Genomic DNA, 15,634 nt, shown 5'->3' on the forward strand with positions numbered 1-15,634 from the left:
GCGGGCTCGAAGGGGAAAAGGAGATAGCACTTTAGGACCGAGTGTCCACAGGCAGTCGGTGGTCGCGAAGACGGCAGCGGGCAGCAACGGTGTTAGTCGTGAGAAGCAGTCGCGGATGGTCGCAACCAGCGTCACGGGCTGGAAGCTCTGCTGCTCCTAAGATGTTATGCGAGGGTTCGAGTTAGCAGACAGAACGATGATGAACAGTCCAAGGCTCTGCGTAACGACTTCCCCTTCTAGGCAACTCAGTTAGGGAAGTCGTTTCTGTAGCTGAGATTCGATATAAAAGGTTGAAGTAAAATTGTATCCGATCTTACATATCCACCTCAGGAATTTAAGTCAGACAATCGAGTCTTCATATCACTTCGGCCAACCGACTGAAATCCCTTTAGAACGGACGCGGTCACTCAATACCTCGCAAAACCCACAGTCAGGACATGACAACATCTGACTCGTCGCGCGTACACTTTTGCAATACGGAGAGACAACAATACTCATCTTTCGAAAATAATGTACAGCGTGACTGAGAAACTTATGGAACTTTTGTCAACTCTCCCTGGATTCCGACACAACAAAACAAATACACAGAGCTTCCGGCAAAAGACACAAATGGCAAAAGGCGCTTCCTTGTCCACAATTTCACTGCACCTTACCATGACACAAACTCCCCCAGTCGTCTACACAAGATACAAGCTATGGGCTTTCCAATTTTTTTTTTAAATTTATGTGACTGGCTTGGTGGTGTGCAAGAGACAAAAACAACAGTTTGCTTTGCTTTGTTTTGTTTTGTTTTGTTTGTTCCAAATTGACATAAGAGAAGACAGATAAAACAGGAACGTGGAGAAAGGGCTACAATAGACACCATACAGAAACGGAGGCCCAAACTAAAAATTAAATGGCCTTTGCCATAGTGCTTTGACGGATAAAAAGTAAAACGCGACCGAGCCCATATGTCATTTGCTGACCAGTAACTTAGACGGCAAACCCAAGCGGGAACGTAAAAGGCTAAAAATGTTCATTCCGTCATGAAGTGGCGGACAGTTAAAACTTGGGCGCAGTGTGCACAAAGTGGCGTGGGAGCGCCACTTATCACATGACGATGGCTAAAACAAAACGGCAGTGTCCAATACGCAACCTAGTTAAAATCTCCTCGCGGCGGGAGGGCCAAGAGGAGGTCCTCGAAGCCGCTTGGAGAGGCTTAATAAGCCGGAGCTTATTCCCGTGAAGGGAGGGCCATTGGCGACGCCGAAGGGACACCAACTCCTAACAGACGGCAACACAGATATCATTGAAGGAAATTAGGAATTAGTGGGCTGAGGTACGAGGACTGCAGCCTTGTCAGCAGCCTCATTTCCTGACAAACCGACATGACCAGGAACCCACATAAACATCACAGTGGCTCCACCAAGAACGAGCAAGCGACAGTTTTCCTGGACCCGTTTCACTACGGGATGGGCGGTGTACAGCGCACATAGACTTTGAAGGGTGCTGAGAGAGTCTGAGCAGAGGACACAATTGAAAAGGCTGTGTCGCCAAATGTACTCCGTGGCCTGATACAGGGCGAAGAACTCGGCTGTAAATACTGAGGAATGTGTCGCAAGCCCATATAGAAAGACACGGGCGCCACACCCAACCCCACGGTCAGTCCGAGAGCCAGCAGTGTATACAAAGGTACTATCGCGAAATTCCATGCGAAGGTCTTGAAACTGAAGGCGATGGAGCGAGACTGGAGTAGTGTCCTTAGTAAGCGCATGAACGCCAGGATTAACACGGGCCGCTTCACGAAGCAAAGGTGGTGGAGGGTTCACACCCACCGGGAAAGTTAAAGGTAGTGTTAAGTTAAGCCGCCATAGCAAGTGCCAAAAGCAGACTCGAGGAGGTAACAGAGAAGAGGGATGCGTCCCATACTGGCCATCAAAGGAATCATTGAAGAAGGAAGCATAGGATGAGTGGCCACGCATGGCAGTCAAACGATATGCAACCTGCTAAGGAGAAAGTCATGGCGGTAGGACAGTGGTAGTTCAGCAGTTTCCGCACACAGACTCTCAACTGGGCCAGTGTAAAAGGTGCCAGTGGCCGAATGGATACCACGATGGTGGATAGTGTTGAGACGGCGTGAGAGAGATGGACGTGCAGACGCATAAACAAAGCACTCATAGTCGAGTTTCGAACGGACAAGGGACCACTAAAAACTAAGGAGGGTGGTTCGAACTGCACCCCAGAAAGTACCATTAAGGACGCGTAGGACATTGAGGGACCGTGTACAGCGGGCTGCCAAGACACATGCGAGGACAAAGTGTTTCCTATCGAGCAAGAGCCCCAGGAACTTCGTAGTTTCAACGAACGGAAGAGTAACAGGCACAAGATGTAAAAATTGTGAGAGAAACCAATTGCGCCGCCAGAAATTCATACATAAGTTTTGTCAGAGGAAAAATGAAAGCCATTGTCGATGCTCCAGGAGTAAAGACGATCAAGACATCGCTGAAGACGCCACTCAGTGAGACAGGTCCGTCGAGAACTGCAACAAGTGGCAAAATCGTCAACAAAAAGGGAGCAGGAGATGCCAGGCGGGAGACAGGCCATTATAGGGTCAATGGCGATAGCAAAGATGATGGGGGATAACGCTCAGGACGGAACCCTGAGGCACACCGGTTTCCTGGATAAAGGTGTCCTACAAGACAGATCCCACATGTTCCTTGAAAACTCGATCTTTTAAAAATTCCTGAAGGAAACGGCATGCAGCCACGGAAGCCCGACGTGCACAGAGTAAGGAGGATACCGGTTCTCCAACAGGTGTCGTAGACCTTCTCCAAATCGAAAAACACGGCCACAGGCTGGGATTTCCGCTGTAAACAATTCATGACGTGGGAGGACAAAATGATGAGATGGTCAACTGCAGAACGCCGCGCTCGAAATGCAAACTGTGCAGTCGTTAGTAAATTGCGAGACTCGAGCCACCATGCCAGCTGGACATGGATCATACGCTGCATCACCTTGCAAACAAAGCTGATGAGAGAGACGGGGCGGTAGCTAGAAGGAAGGTCTTTGTCCTTACCGGGCTTAGGTATGGGTATGGGTATGACAGTGGCGTCACGCCAACGTCCGGGAAATGTGCGCTCTGCCGAGATGTGGTCGTACGTATTAATCAGAAACTGCCTGCCTGCAAGAGAAAGGTCCTGCAACATCTAAATGTGGACTGCGTCTGTCCCTGGGGTGAAGGATCGGGATAAACTGAGAGCATGATCAAGCTCCTTCATAATAAAGGCGGCATTGTAGCATCACGAGTATGAGAAGAGAAGGGTGTCGTCCGAGTCGCCTCCGCTCGTTTCCGATGAAGGAAAGCAGGGTAATACTGGGAAGAGATCAAAATTTCCGCTAAATGGCGGCCCAAGGTGTGTTGGAGATAGCAACAGGGTCCACGATAACATCGGCTGCTACTGTCAGGCCGGAAACTGGCGAATGGATCTTGGTCCCAGAGAGCCGTCGGAGGTTGGCCCACACGACAGAGGAAGGGGTGGAACTGTTAAAAGAACTAGTGAATGAAATCCAGCTTTCTTTTTTGCTATCCCGAAGAAATCGACGACACTTTGCACGCATCTGTTTATAATGAATGCAGTTGGATGACTTAAAAAAGCGGAGACCGCGTCTCCGTGCGTGAATTGCGTCGGGGCATGCCTCTGTCCACCAAGAGACTGGGACACAGCGTGGTAAAGATGAAGTGCGAGGAATGGAAGGTTCTGCAGCAGTAAGGATAACGTTTGCGAGACATTCCCGCTGGTCAATACAACTGAGGAAATCTTGTTCTTCGAAGATAGCCAAGGAGGAGTAAAGCCTCCAGTCAGCCTTAGTAAGCTGCCATATTTGTGTAAACGCAGGTGGGGTAGAAGTCAGCAAAAGGGTATTACATGGGAAATGGTCGCTCAAGTAGGTGTCAGAAAGAACGGACCACTCAAGGCAGTGGGCAAGCTAGGCAGTGCGGAAGAATAGGTCCAAATGGGAATAGGCGTGTGAGGAGTCAGAAATGAATGTAGGTGCTCCAGTATTATAAGAGAAGTGGTTGAGTTGATTAAGATCAGCCAAGGGGGCACTTCTCTGACAAATTCTGGGAGAACCCCAAATGGGATAATGCGTAATAAAGTCACCGAGTAGCAGAAATGCGGGAGGTAACAGCCCCATAAGCTGAAGGAAATCTCTCCTGGTGGCATCGAATGACAGAGGGACATAAATGGTACAAAGGGAAACCGTGCGTGGGGAAAGAAAAGGCGAACTGCAACAGCTTAAAGATGGGTAGTCAGGGAGATGGGTTGACTATGAACGTCATCCCGTATGAGCAGCATGACGCCTCCATGGATTGCCGACCTCAGGGGGAAGGTCAAAACGAACCGGGAAAAATGTGGAAGCTCAAAGTGGCCATAAGGACGCAATTTTGTTTCCTGAAGGCACAGTACAAGGGGACGCTGCGATGCTAAAAGCAGCCGTAAATCCTCTTTGTAGGACCGAAGGCCGCGAACGTTCTATTGGAGGAGAGTAATGATGAGGAAGAAATGAAGGGGTGTCCCCTTGGCGGCTGACGAATGACAGCCTGCGAAGACTCGCTGCTACAGGTCACAGAAGCAGGAGGATTCTGCTCCATGAGGTCCACAGAAGCATCGGCTTGCTTGTGCTGTCAGTCTGTTGAGTTCAACTCAGCAAATCGGTTGGTGGTGCGCACTAGCGACATGGAGGCTGAGCGGGCTGAGGTATCATGTGGCAACAGCATCGAAGAGTATCTGCGAGTTGGTGAAGGACAAGACAGTTTGCCTTTGGTGGACTTCTTCGAGCCTGTCCGGTTAGTAGAGGAAAACGCAGATGATGTTTGGCTGGAGGGGCGTAGGAAGTCTCCATGGGACGACTACTACTACTACTGTCCTTTACGGTCTACCGGTTGCGTAAATGGTGGCTTCGCCTCTTGACGCGAGAGTTCGACGGCTTGTTGTACACCTCGACGGCGGGATGGCGATGCTACCTTGACAATGGGCGATTTCACAAGCTCAGAGCTGAATTTGAGGTCGAATCTCTGTGTGACCATGTCCTTCATGGAGCGAGAGGTAACAAGACCAGAACTACAAGTGTCAGAGGGGAGAACGCAGGATCTGCGCCTAGCCAATAACTTGTGAGCGACTGGGTAAAGCACTTTTTCCTTTATCCGGATCTCCTGGACAGCCCGCCCATCAAGATACACGGGACAATCCCGAGAGGAGGCGGCATGGCCGCCATTGCAGTTGATACAGCAGGGAGAAGGGGGCGGACAATCGCCCTCGTGTGCATCCCTACGACAGGTTACACATTTGGCTGGGTGTCGACTAGACGTTCTAGTGTGGTTGAAACGATGACACTGGTAGTAGCACATCGGGTTCGGAATGTACGGCCGGACTGTGATAATTTCATAGCCTGCTTTGAGCTTGGACGGCACCACCACCCCATCAAAGGTGAGGAAAAGAGTGCGGGTGGGCATTAAGGATGAATCTACGTTTTTCATTACACAATGGACGGCAATGACACCCTGATCAGAGTGGTAAGACTGGATTTCGGCTTTGGTTACACCGTCGAGCAGCCTGGTGTAAATTACACCACGGGAAGAATTCAAAGTTCTATGGGCCTTGACACGAACGGAGTAGCCGTGGAGAAGCGAGGCAACAAGCAGTTGTTGTTGAGAATCAGAAGTTGTCTCCAAATGCAAAGTGCCATTCTGTAAACGAGAGCAGGATTTCACGCGGCCACCTATGGCATCAACATATTTCTGAATAACAAACGGATTTACCATTGCACAGAACTAACCGTCTTGAGTATGTGAAACCACGATGAACGGTGGTGCAACTGGAAGGGTCTTTGAATCGTTCGCCTCGTTCCATTCACGTTGATTGTGAAGGTGATTGGCTCATTGCGAGAAAATCCCCCATGATTATCAGTTATCTCCGATGGAGCGCTCTTTCCAACTGCGGGGCCCCCTTCACAAGGAGGCGCACCTGCCTTAGGTGATTGTTCACACCACAGGTCACACCTCCCGAACACTTGACAGAGGGACTAATCGGCAACTTTGGAAGGTAGCAGCTCAGGCAATCAAGCGTCTGTGGGCCTGGCCTGGACCAAGAGGACAGACATGGAGCACGGAAGGGAAAAGATGCTGCAAAGGCTGGCGCCCCGTGGTAGCCAAGCTCGAACCCGCCATAGTATGGCGACCACCCTGGGGGATGAACAAACAGTGATTCCAGTATCTTCGTACAATCAGTACCATCCTTACCCCCCCTCCCAAAAAAAAGAAACCTCACTAAATAATGACTGACTTCTTACAAGGCTGTGGCCTACACATACAGCTATCAGCCTCTAAAATTTCTCTGTATCCGCCGACACAAGTTTGCTGTAATTACCCGATGCACTAGTAATATAGTATGGCGTCGGCAGGATAGAATATCAAATGACAATAAACTGAAAATAATACAAATTAACTATTTGTTGATGACTAAGGATGCAATACCATTTCCTTTAGCCAAACTGTACTGTAAGTCACAATTGGTTTCAGTTCCCGCTTGTTAGTTATCTGGCCGGCCGGGGTGGCCGAGCGGTTCTAGGCGCTACAGTCTGGAACCGCGCGACCGCTACGGTCGCAGGTTCGAATATTGCCTCGGGCATGGATGTGTGTGATGTCCTTAGGTTAGTTAGGTTTAAGTAGTTCTAAGTTCTAGGCGACTGATGACCTCAGAAGTTAAGTCCCATAGTGCTCAGAGCCATTTGAACCATTTGATTTGTTAGTTATCTGCTTCATCCATCTAATCTCCATTATTCTTCAGTAACACTGCATTGTTACTTTTCTTGGGGCAGGTATCACAGTCTTTCAAACGTTAATATTTTCGGTCTTCATATTTATTTGCAATATTGGCCAGTGCGCAAGCACGAGGCACCGAGCCATGCAGCCACGTTATATGCCGCAGGCCACACAGCTTGGCCATTAGTGTAAAATGAATAATACTTACAGAGCGAGGTGGGAACGTTATCATTTAATTATGGGACGTTTTCACAACTTTTAATCAAAGTCACGCGTTGAACTTACTATTGCAACACAATTAGTAAATTCATGCACGCAAAAGGCTTCCTCCATCGGTATGAATTCTGTACGCTTGCCGCTCGCTGTGTGCCGTGTGTGTTGCCCACCTTCCGGCCAGTTGTCGAAGACGGTCTGCGCGATGTCGCCGGCCGAGTCGCTCGGGCTGAACAGGAACTCCTTCGTCTTGCCGCTGACCAGTATGAGCCGCAAGTTGATCTGCAACACGAGCGAGAAAACGAATATGGAGCGCAAGTACGCAAGAGTGAATCGGCGAATCCAAAGAGTACACACATTTAAGGCTTCCATCAACTTTCAAACCGAGGACCCTTTTCCTCCTGAACTTGCCCACCTGCTCTGTTGACACTACAACCTAACTCTTTAAGAAAGCTCCAATACTTGCTACACGTAGTGCATTCTTTTTTGATTAAAAAACTACAGCAGATTTGGGCCTATTATTAATGTTTGGATATCTTTAGACCAAATTTTGGCAATCCTGACAACGTTTTCAGTACGTACTAAGAATAACATTTTCAGCTTAAAAGATATAAAATGTTGATATCAATATTTTACTCATCACATGAACGGATTCCCAAAAAATTGTCAAAGATGTGGTGAAAGTATTTTCCAATCTTTATCATTACATCCTTCCAATATGATGCACATATATAAATCACCCTGCATCACGTAAATGGACCTCATAGTACATTTGGAAAAAATCACTCATGTCGCTCCATAGGCTAAGGGTAAGTACAGACTACTCTGACATGACGTGGAAACACGTCACGTCAAGCACCGTGGGACCACGTCAGACATGAAGTGGTGTTTACATTGGCCTGATGTATAGCAACATGAAACAACTGCTTCGTGAGCATTTGTGCAGGTTGTTTTGAACCTGCAACCATGAATGTATTCCCTGTTTTTGACATGCTGGAAGAAGAAGAAGAAATGGCTGCTCTGTATATTGCATCCTATCAATATGGGGCGAGACGAATTCGGGGAGTTCCGAAATTTACTGCCTCAACTAACAGAACATGAAGAGCGGTTTAAGTGGTATTCCAGAATGGCAAAAACTGACTTCTACCATCTCTTGAGCTTGGTTAGTCCGATAATAGAGAAACGCTCCACTCAACTAAGGGAAAGCATTCCGCCTGAGATGCGCCTTGCAGTTGGCTTGAGGAAAGAGCTAATACATTATTATATATCACAGTGACATTTTGGAATTTTGTTTGATTTTCTTTTCACAAGGTTTGTTTTGTTATACGTCAGAAAAGTAATAACAGATTAGTAATTTTTTCTTGCTGCTTCTATTGCCAAGTGTAGGAGAACCTTGAGTCCGTTGTGCAGTCCAAGATGTGTTCAGATTGCTGAGGAGATGGTCGGTCTTGAGGAGGACTGATGGAATGATGATGGATTTGTATTAAGAGTGTAACCAGAGTTCACCTGAAATGAGCTCCCATGTGTAGCTTGCAACGCTGCCCCCAAAACAATGTTCCTCACTTCCATCTTCACTCTGATTTGCTCATCAGGACGCAGTTTTTTCACATTTTTCGCCATGCCGAGGAAAAGAAGTTCGCATTCATCGTCCACGTCGTTACTTGATGCAACGGGTGCACTTTGCAGAGCTTGGGAGCTTCGCTGAAGGTTGAGTAAAAGTTGTTGGACAATCTGACACATTGGCCGTGGGATTTTCGGTGGCCTTCGCCATTATAGGGACTGCACTTTGCAATAGGTATTTTCTTGGTGGGTTAGATTGGGAACTTTCTGACGAGACCACCTGTGGGTCTGTTTCATCAATCGGACATAAGCCAATATCTTCCCGTGTTCCATCATAATCGTCATTATTGGGGCTGTCTTCCGCATTTCCTCGAATTTTTCTTGTTACGAGAGCTGGATCCGAAAAGGCCAAATCATCTTCAAATTTCCATTTGCTCAAACTCTTCGCTGCCCGACCTGATTTTATGGCTCCACGGTATTTAGCCTGGATATACGCATTCCGTAGTTTATTCCAACTGTCTTTACATTCATTACCTAGAACAGAGAAATTAGTTTAGAATTCTAGGTTTATCTTTAGTCATCTATTAGTTATTCATTTATTCTCCTTTGGCGCCCAAAGACAATAAAAGGTCGCCTAGTTGCCAAAGGACAACGTTAAGAGCTTCGTTAATTGGGCTTTTTTCACTGTTCACAGGTACTTAGCAACTGGAAATTCTTATAGAATATTGGCTTTTTCTTTTCGGATTGGATTTTTATCTATTGGAGAAATAGTTAAAGAGTGTTGCGAGATAATTTGGAAAACTCTACAACCGATATACATGCCAGAACCAAAGAAAGAGGAACGGAAACAGATCGTCAAGGATTGTGATGAGAAGTGGAATTACCCACACTGCACAGGAAGGAACTTTGGACGGCAAGGACGTTCAAATCCGATGTCCAGCTGGTGCTCGTTCATTGTACTATAACTACAAAGGCACATATTCCATTGTTTTACTGGTTTTGGTAGATGCAAATTACAAATTCACGCTTGTTGACGTTGGAGCTTACGGCCAAAGTAGCGGGAGGAACTTCTGAGCGATCTGTGACGGGGAAAAGATTTGAAAGCAACAAATACGGCGTTTCACAAGACAAAGAGCTACTACCAGCAATGGAGAAGCAGCCATTAAAAGTGACGACGAGAAGGTATACAACTACCGCCTTTCAAGAGCACGACGGACTGTAGAAAACGCGTTCGGAATTCTGGCAGAGCGCTGGAGCGTATTTCTAAAGCCTTTTGAAACTAAACCGAAACTGCTGATGTAATAGTTTTAGCTTCCACCTGTCTACACAACATGCTTCGGAATACTTCCCCTTTCAAGGAACAAATCCGAATGGAAAGTGAACACATTCATGGTGTAGCCAACCTCGAACCCATTCGTAGAAATTTCGTGAGAGAAGCGGCCTTCACCAAAGTTCAAAATGTACTTCGTTTCTGATTATAGTCCAGCAAGTTGTCCTTGGCAATGGCACTCCATTCGAAAGGGTATATAGTTGCTCCGTGACACGTCCAGCAGTATTTATTTAATAGGTGCATTCATTATAACCGACCATTTTAAGTTCAATATAACCAAGTTTCAATTTCAATTTTGGGTGTTATTTTTAGTTATAAATTCATATACCTAATTTTTATTATAAATATCTGTTATATTCACATCTGGTTTTATTTGATATCGATTGATACTTTTTTCCTAACAATATCAAATATAACGCATATTGAACCATTATAAATTGTAAAAAAAAGAACAAACTAATAAAAATGTATGGAAAAAATAACTGTTTTCACTAACCTGGAATACCGAGTTTTTCTCCTATTTCGTCTCAAGCCCCTTTCTTTGAATGCTGGTTACGATATTCCCGGTTTGTAGGGTCATACAGAACCAGATTTGACCGAACGTACTCAATCAACATCTCCTCCATCTTCAAATAATAAATGGAAACGATACAGGAAAAACCACTTGACTCTCGTGACGCCTTCCCACTACTGACGAAACACCTAGCTCTTTTGACATTCTTCCCACGCATCGTAAGGCGTGTTGCGTCAGATGCCATCATCCAACGCATTCCCACGTCACGTCAGCCCAAAACAAACATATGCGCCCAAAAACCTGTATTGCATTTTTATATCACGCGCATTATGACGTGTTCCCACGTCCATCAGAGTAGTCCTTAACATGGATGTTTCTAGGCACTGTCAGTTTTACGAAGAGAAAGAAATCAAATGTGGTCGTGTCTGGCCTCTAACCTGGTGTGGAAATGTGTCTGTTCGTGTCTCTTCAAAAATATTTTTTTGTACGCTATGTTAAAAGTAATATGGTACTGCATTCTTGTAGAATCTTCTGATCAGTGGCGGCCTGTGACCAAGTGCTAATGTGCTACAACACACAATAAATATTACACTAAAGTTATAGCAATCCTCTTTGAATGCGAGAAGGAAATCTCACCAAAATTACGCCAATTCTCTTCACATGTGTGCTGAAATGCTGTCTCCGCAAGAACTGGAAACCAGTGTCGAGTGCTGAAATGACAGTCAGCCGCGCTATGATCAAATCAGAGAAGCGACGCAACTGTCAGTTTTCGATGCCACATGCCCTGATGTGACGTCATCCCTGCTAGTACTGAGGGTGCCACATTGGTTTTATCACTAGGTCAGCATTTTTCTTTGAGCACTGCAGGCACAAAGTACGAGGCACTTTAGAGGTGCAACTGTTGTAACGGCACCGCGGCTGAGTCGTTTAGGACACAGACTGTCAATTCGTCGGCTTGGGTTCGAGACCCGCTGCTACCAACAACTTTTTTTTCCTTTTTATTTATCTCAATGTTAAACTATTAATTATAAATTTCGGTCCTTTGGCTGCTACAGACGTTCTCTCTGGATTCCGTGCTGAGAGTGGCTTTCTTGTCGCTGTACTGCTCGCCTTATGCTGCCTGTGATGGGAGACGGTGGTATGACCGTTATGAAATACTTATCAATCGATATTAAGAAAACTATTACGCAAAAAAATTTGATTTTTGAACAGTTTACAGTTCGATAGCTTTGCTCAATGTTGTTGTTGTGGTCTTCAGTCCGAACATTGGTTTTATACAGCTCTGCATGCTACTCTATCCTGTGCAAGCCTCATCATCTCTGAATAATACTGCAACCTACATCCTTCTGAACCTCTTTACTGTATTCATCTCTTGGTCTCCCTCTATAATTTTTACCCTCCACACTTCCCTCCAATACTAAACTGGTGATCCCTTTGTGTCTCAGAATGAGTCCTATCAACAGATCCCTTTCCCTAGTTAGGCTGTGTCGCAAATTTTTTGTCTCCCCAATTAGCTTCAGTCCTTTCTTATTAGTTAGGTGATCTACCCATCTAAGCTTCAGAATTCTTCTGTAGCACCACATTTCAAAATCTCCTATTCTCTTCTTATCCAAACTGTTTATTGTCCACGTTTCACTTCCATGCATGGATATACTCCATACAAATACTTTCAGAAAACACTTCCTAACACTTAAATCTATATTCGCTGTTAACAAATTTCTGTTGTTCAGACTACTTCAGCCATCATCAGCTATTTTGCTGCCCAAATAGCAAACCTCATCTGCTACTTTAAGCGTTTCCCAATCTAATTCCCTCAGCATCAGATGATTTAATTCGACTACATTCAACTGTCCTTGATTTGCTTTTGTTGATGTTCATGTTATATCGTCCTTTCATGACACTTTCCATTCCGTTTAACTGCTCTTCCAAGTCCTTTGCTGTCTCTGACAAAATGACAATGTCATCGACAAACAAAATAGCTTTTATTTCTTCTCCTCGAACTTTAAATCCTACTCCAAATTTTTCTTTTGTTTCCTTTACTGCTAGCTCAATGCACAGATTGAATAACATGGCAAATGTGTAACTCCTTTCTCAACCACTGCTCCCCTTTCATTTCCCTCAATTCTTGTACCTGCCGCCTAGTTACTGTACAAGTTGTAAACAGCCTTTCGCTCACGTATTTTGCACCTGCTACCTTCAGAATTTCAAAGAGACTATTCTATTCAACATGGTCAAAAGCTTTGTCTAAGGATACAAATCCTACTTACGTAGGTTTGCCTTTCCTTAACCTATCTTCTAAGATAAATCGTAGGGTCAGTACCGCCTCCCGTGTTCCTATATTTCGCCACAATCCAAACTGATCTTCCCCTGAGATCGGCTTCTAGCAATTTTCCCATTCTTCTACAGAGCCTGTTAGTATTTTGCAAACATGACTTATTAAACTGATAGTTCGGTAATATTCAAACCTGTCAGCACCTGCTTTCTTTGGAGTTTGGATTATTACATTCTTCTTGAAGTTTGAAGGTATTTCGCCTGTCTCATACATTTTGTACACAAGATGGAAGAGTTCTGTCATGGCTAGTTCTCCCAGGGTTGTCAGTAGTTCTAACGGAATTCTTTTCGCAGTATCATATCTCCTATCTCATGTTCATCTATGTCGTCTTGCATTTGTATAATACTGCCTTCAAGTCCATCTCCCTTGCATAGACCCTCTATATACGCATTCCACCTTTCAACTTTCCCTTCTTTGCCTAGGACTTGTTTTCCATTTGAGCTCTTAATATTCGTAGATCTGATTCTCTTTTCTCCATAGGTCTCTAATTTTTCTGTGTGCGGTATCTATCTTATCCCTAGCGAAGTATGCTTCTAAATCCTTACATACGTCCTCTAGCCATTCCTGCTTAGCTATTTTGCACTTATCATCACACTGATTTTTTAGACATTTGTATTCCCTATCATCTGCTTCATTTGCTGCGTTTTTATATTTTCTCCTTTCATTAATTAAACTTAGTATCTTCTGTGTTATCCAATACTTCTTACGTATTTGATCCTCTGCTACCTTCACTATTTCATCTCTCGAGGCTACCTATTCGCCTTCTACTGTATTGCTTTCCCATGTTCTGGTGAACTGCTGTAATGCTCCCTCTGAAACTCTCAACCTCTGGTTCGTTCAACTTATCCAGGTCCCATCTCCTTAATTTACAACCTGTTTGCAATTTCTTCAGCTTCAATGTACAGTTCATAACCAATAAATTGTGGTCAGAGTCCACATCTGCCCCTGGAAAACTCTCACAAATCTGGTTCTGAAACCTCTATCTTACCATTGTATAACAGGGTGTGTCTAGGTCTCTCCCACGTACACAACTTTCTTTTATGATTCTCAAACCAAGTGTTAGCGATAATTTAATTATTCTCTATGCAAAATTCTACGAGGCAGCTTCCTCTTTCATTCTTTAACCCTAGTCCGTATTTACATACAATTTTTCCTTCCCTTCCTACTACTGGATTCCAGTCCATCATCACAATCAAATTTTCGTCTCCCTTAACTATCTAAATAATTTCCTTCATCTCATCATACATTTCTTAAATATCTTCATCGTCTGGACTATTTTAGCTTCAGAATGTTTTGCCTAAGAGGATGCCATCATCGTTTAACAAAACAATAGAGCTGCATGCTCTCAGGGGAAATTACGGCCGTAGTTTCCTCTCGCTTTCAGCCGTTAAAGGACTGAATTTCTTTTCGTTATTCATCATAGTTACTGTTTTGCATCAAATGAGGTAAAGCATAGCACGAAATCTGTACGGATAAAATCAGGCCCGGGTGGCCGAGCGGTTCTAGGCGCTACAGTCTTGAACCGCGCGACTGCTACGGTCGCAGGTTCGAATCCTGCCTCGGGAATGGATGTGTGTGATGTCCTTAGGTTAGTTAGGTTTAAGTAGTTCTAAGTTGTAGGGGACTGATGACCTCAGAAGTTAAGTCCCATCGTGCTCAGAGCCATTTGAACCAATTTTTTTACGGATAAAAACGAACTGCGTGAACTTTTGTGTGTGGACGAAATGTAGATAAGATATAGCAATTTCACTAAAAACTGAGAATAGAACGATGTCTTATTCCCTCCCGAGATACTTGTTTTTCGTCCGTCTGATGGTCGTGTCCGGCGCGCCCATTTCTGTCACTGCATACTGGTAATCATATGGTCTTAACAATTGTCGTACTATATAAATGGATCAAGTATCGAAACGTGAGTGTGAGTAAAGAGCTAGTTGTGTTTCACAAGAACAATGTTTTCTAAATCCACGTCCACTATGTGTCAACAGACCGTTCTCCTCGAGGTAATTCATTATGTTCGAACACAATATATGTTCCAAAATCCTGCTGCATATCGACGTTAATAATATGGGCCTGTAATTTAGTGGATTATTCTTACTGCCTTTCTTGAACATTGGTGTGATATGTGTAACTTTCCAGTCTTTGGACGAAAAGCGAGCGGTTGTAAACGATTATTAAGTATGGAGCTAATGCATCATCATATTCTGAAAGAAACCTAATTGGGATACAATTTGGACTGGAACATTTTCTTTTATTAAGTGATTTAAGTTGCTTCACTATTCCGAGGTTGTCTACCTTTAAATTACTAATGTTGGCAACTATTCTTGATTAGACTGCTGGAATATTTACTTAGTCTTCTCTGGTGATGGAAATTCGGAAGCTTTTGGTTTAGTAATTGAGCTTTAACAACACGGTCATCGATAACTTTCGCATAGATAAGGCACTGATTGTGTCTTGCCGCTAACATACTTCACACACAACGAGAATAGCTTTGGATTTTCTGCCACGTTTCGACTTAAAGTAGTTGTAGAAAGTATGCTCCATCATGCCAATGTTGACTGGTGTTCTAGTGGGAGGCACCTCGTTTATGCATGACTGTCAGCTCTTGCTGGGCATAGTGAAAAATATGGTCAGAATACAAACTTTGATCCTATTGGTATTTTAGCAATAGCGCCATACCAACGAAAACGAAGGGTCAGAGAGGCAGTCTAGATTGCTAAATGCTCGAACAATTTTAATGATGTCGACAGCTTTTGGCTTCGGGTGGCACTGCTGCCTACACTCAGTGCTACGAGACCGCTACCGGTGTATCTCAAAACCAACGCAAGGTACCATCCACGGCTCGTCCTCCACTCCCTAGGTGAATGGTGAAAGTCTCCACCAACA

The 15,634-nt window shown here is 44.7% G+C and overlaps 1 protein-coding gene across 1 annotated transcript in view; it reads right to left on the minus strand.

The window, feature by feature from the left end:
• The window catches only part of LOC126412048 (ubiquitin-like protein 3), a 491,449-nt gene that overhangs the window by 74,769 nt on the left and 401,046 nt on the right, over positions 1-15,634 (minus strand). The window contains exon 2 of the mRNA XM_050081427.1: positions 7,189-7,297. Within this exon, the coding sequence (XP_049937384.1) occupies positions 7,189-7,297 (109 nt within the window). The remainder of the gene's footprint in view (positions 1-7,188; positions 7,298-15,634) is intronic.

Source organism: Schistocerca serialis, chromosome 7, assembly GCF_023864345.2.
Source record: "Schistocerca serialis cubense isolate TAMUIC-IGC-003099 chromosome 7, iqSchSeri2.2, whole genome shotgun sequence".
Taxonomy (NCBI): Eukaryota; Metazoa; Arthropoda; class Insecta; order Orthoptera; family Acrididae; genus Schistocerca; species Schistocerca serialis.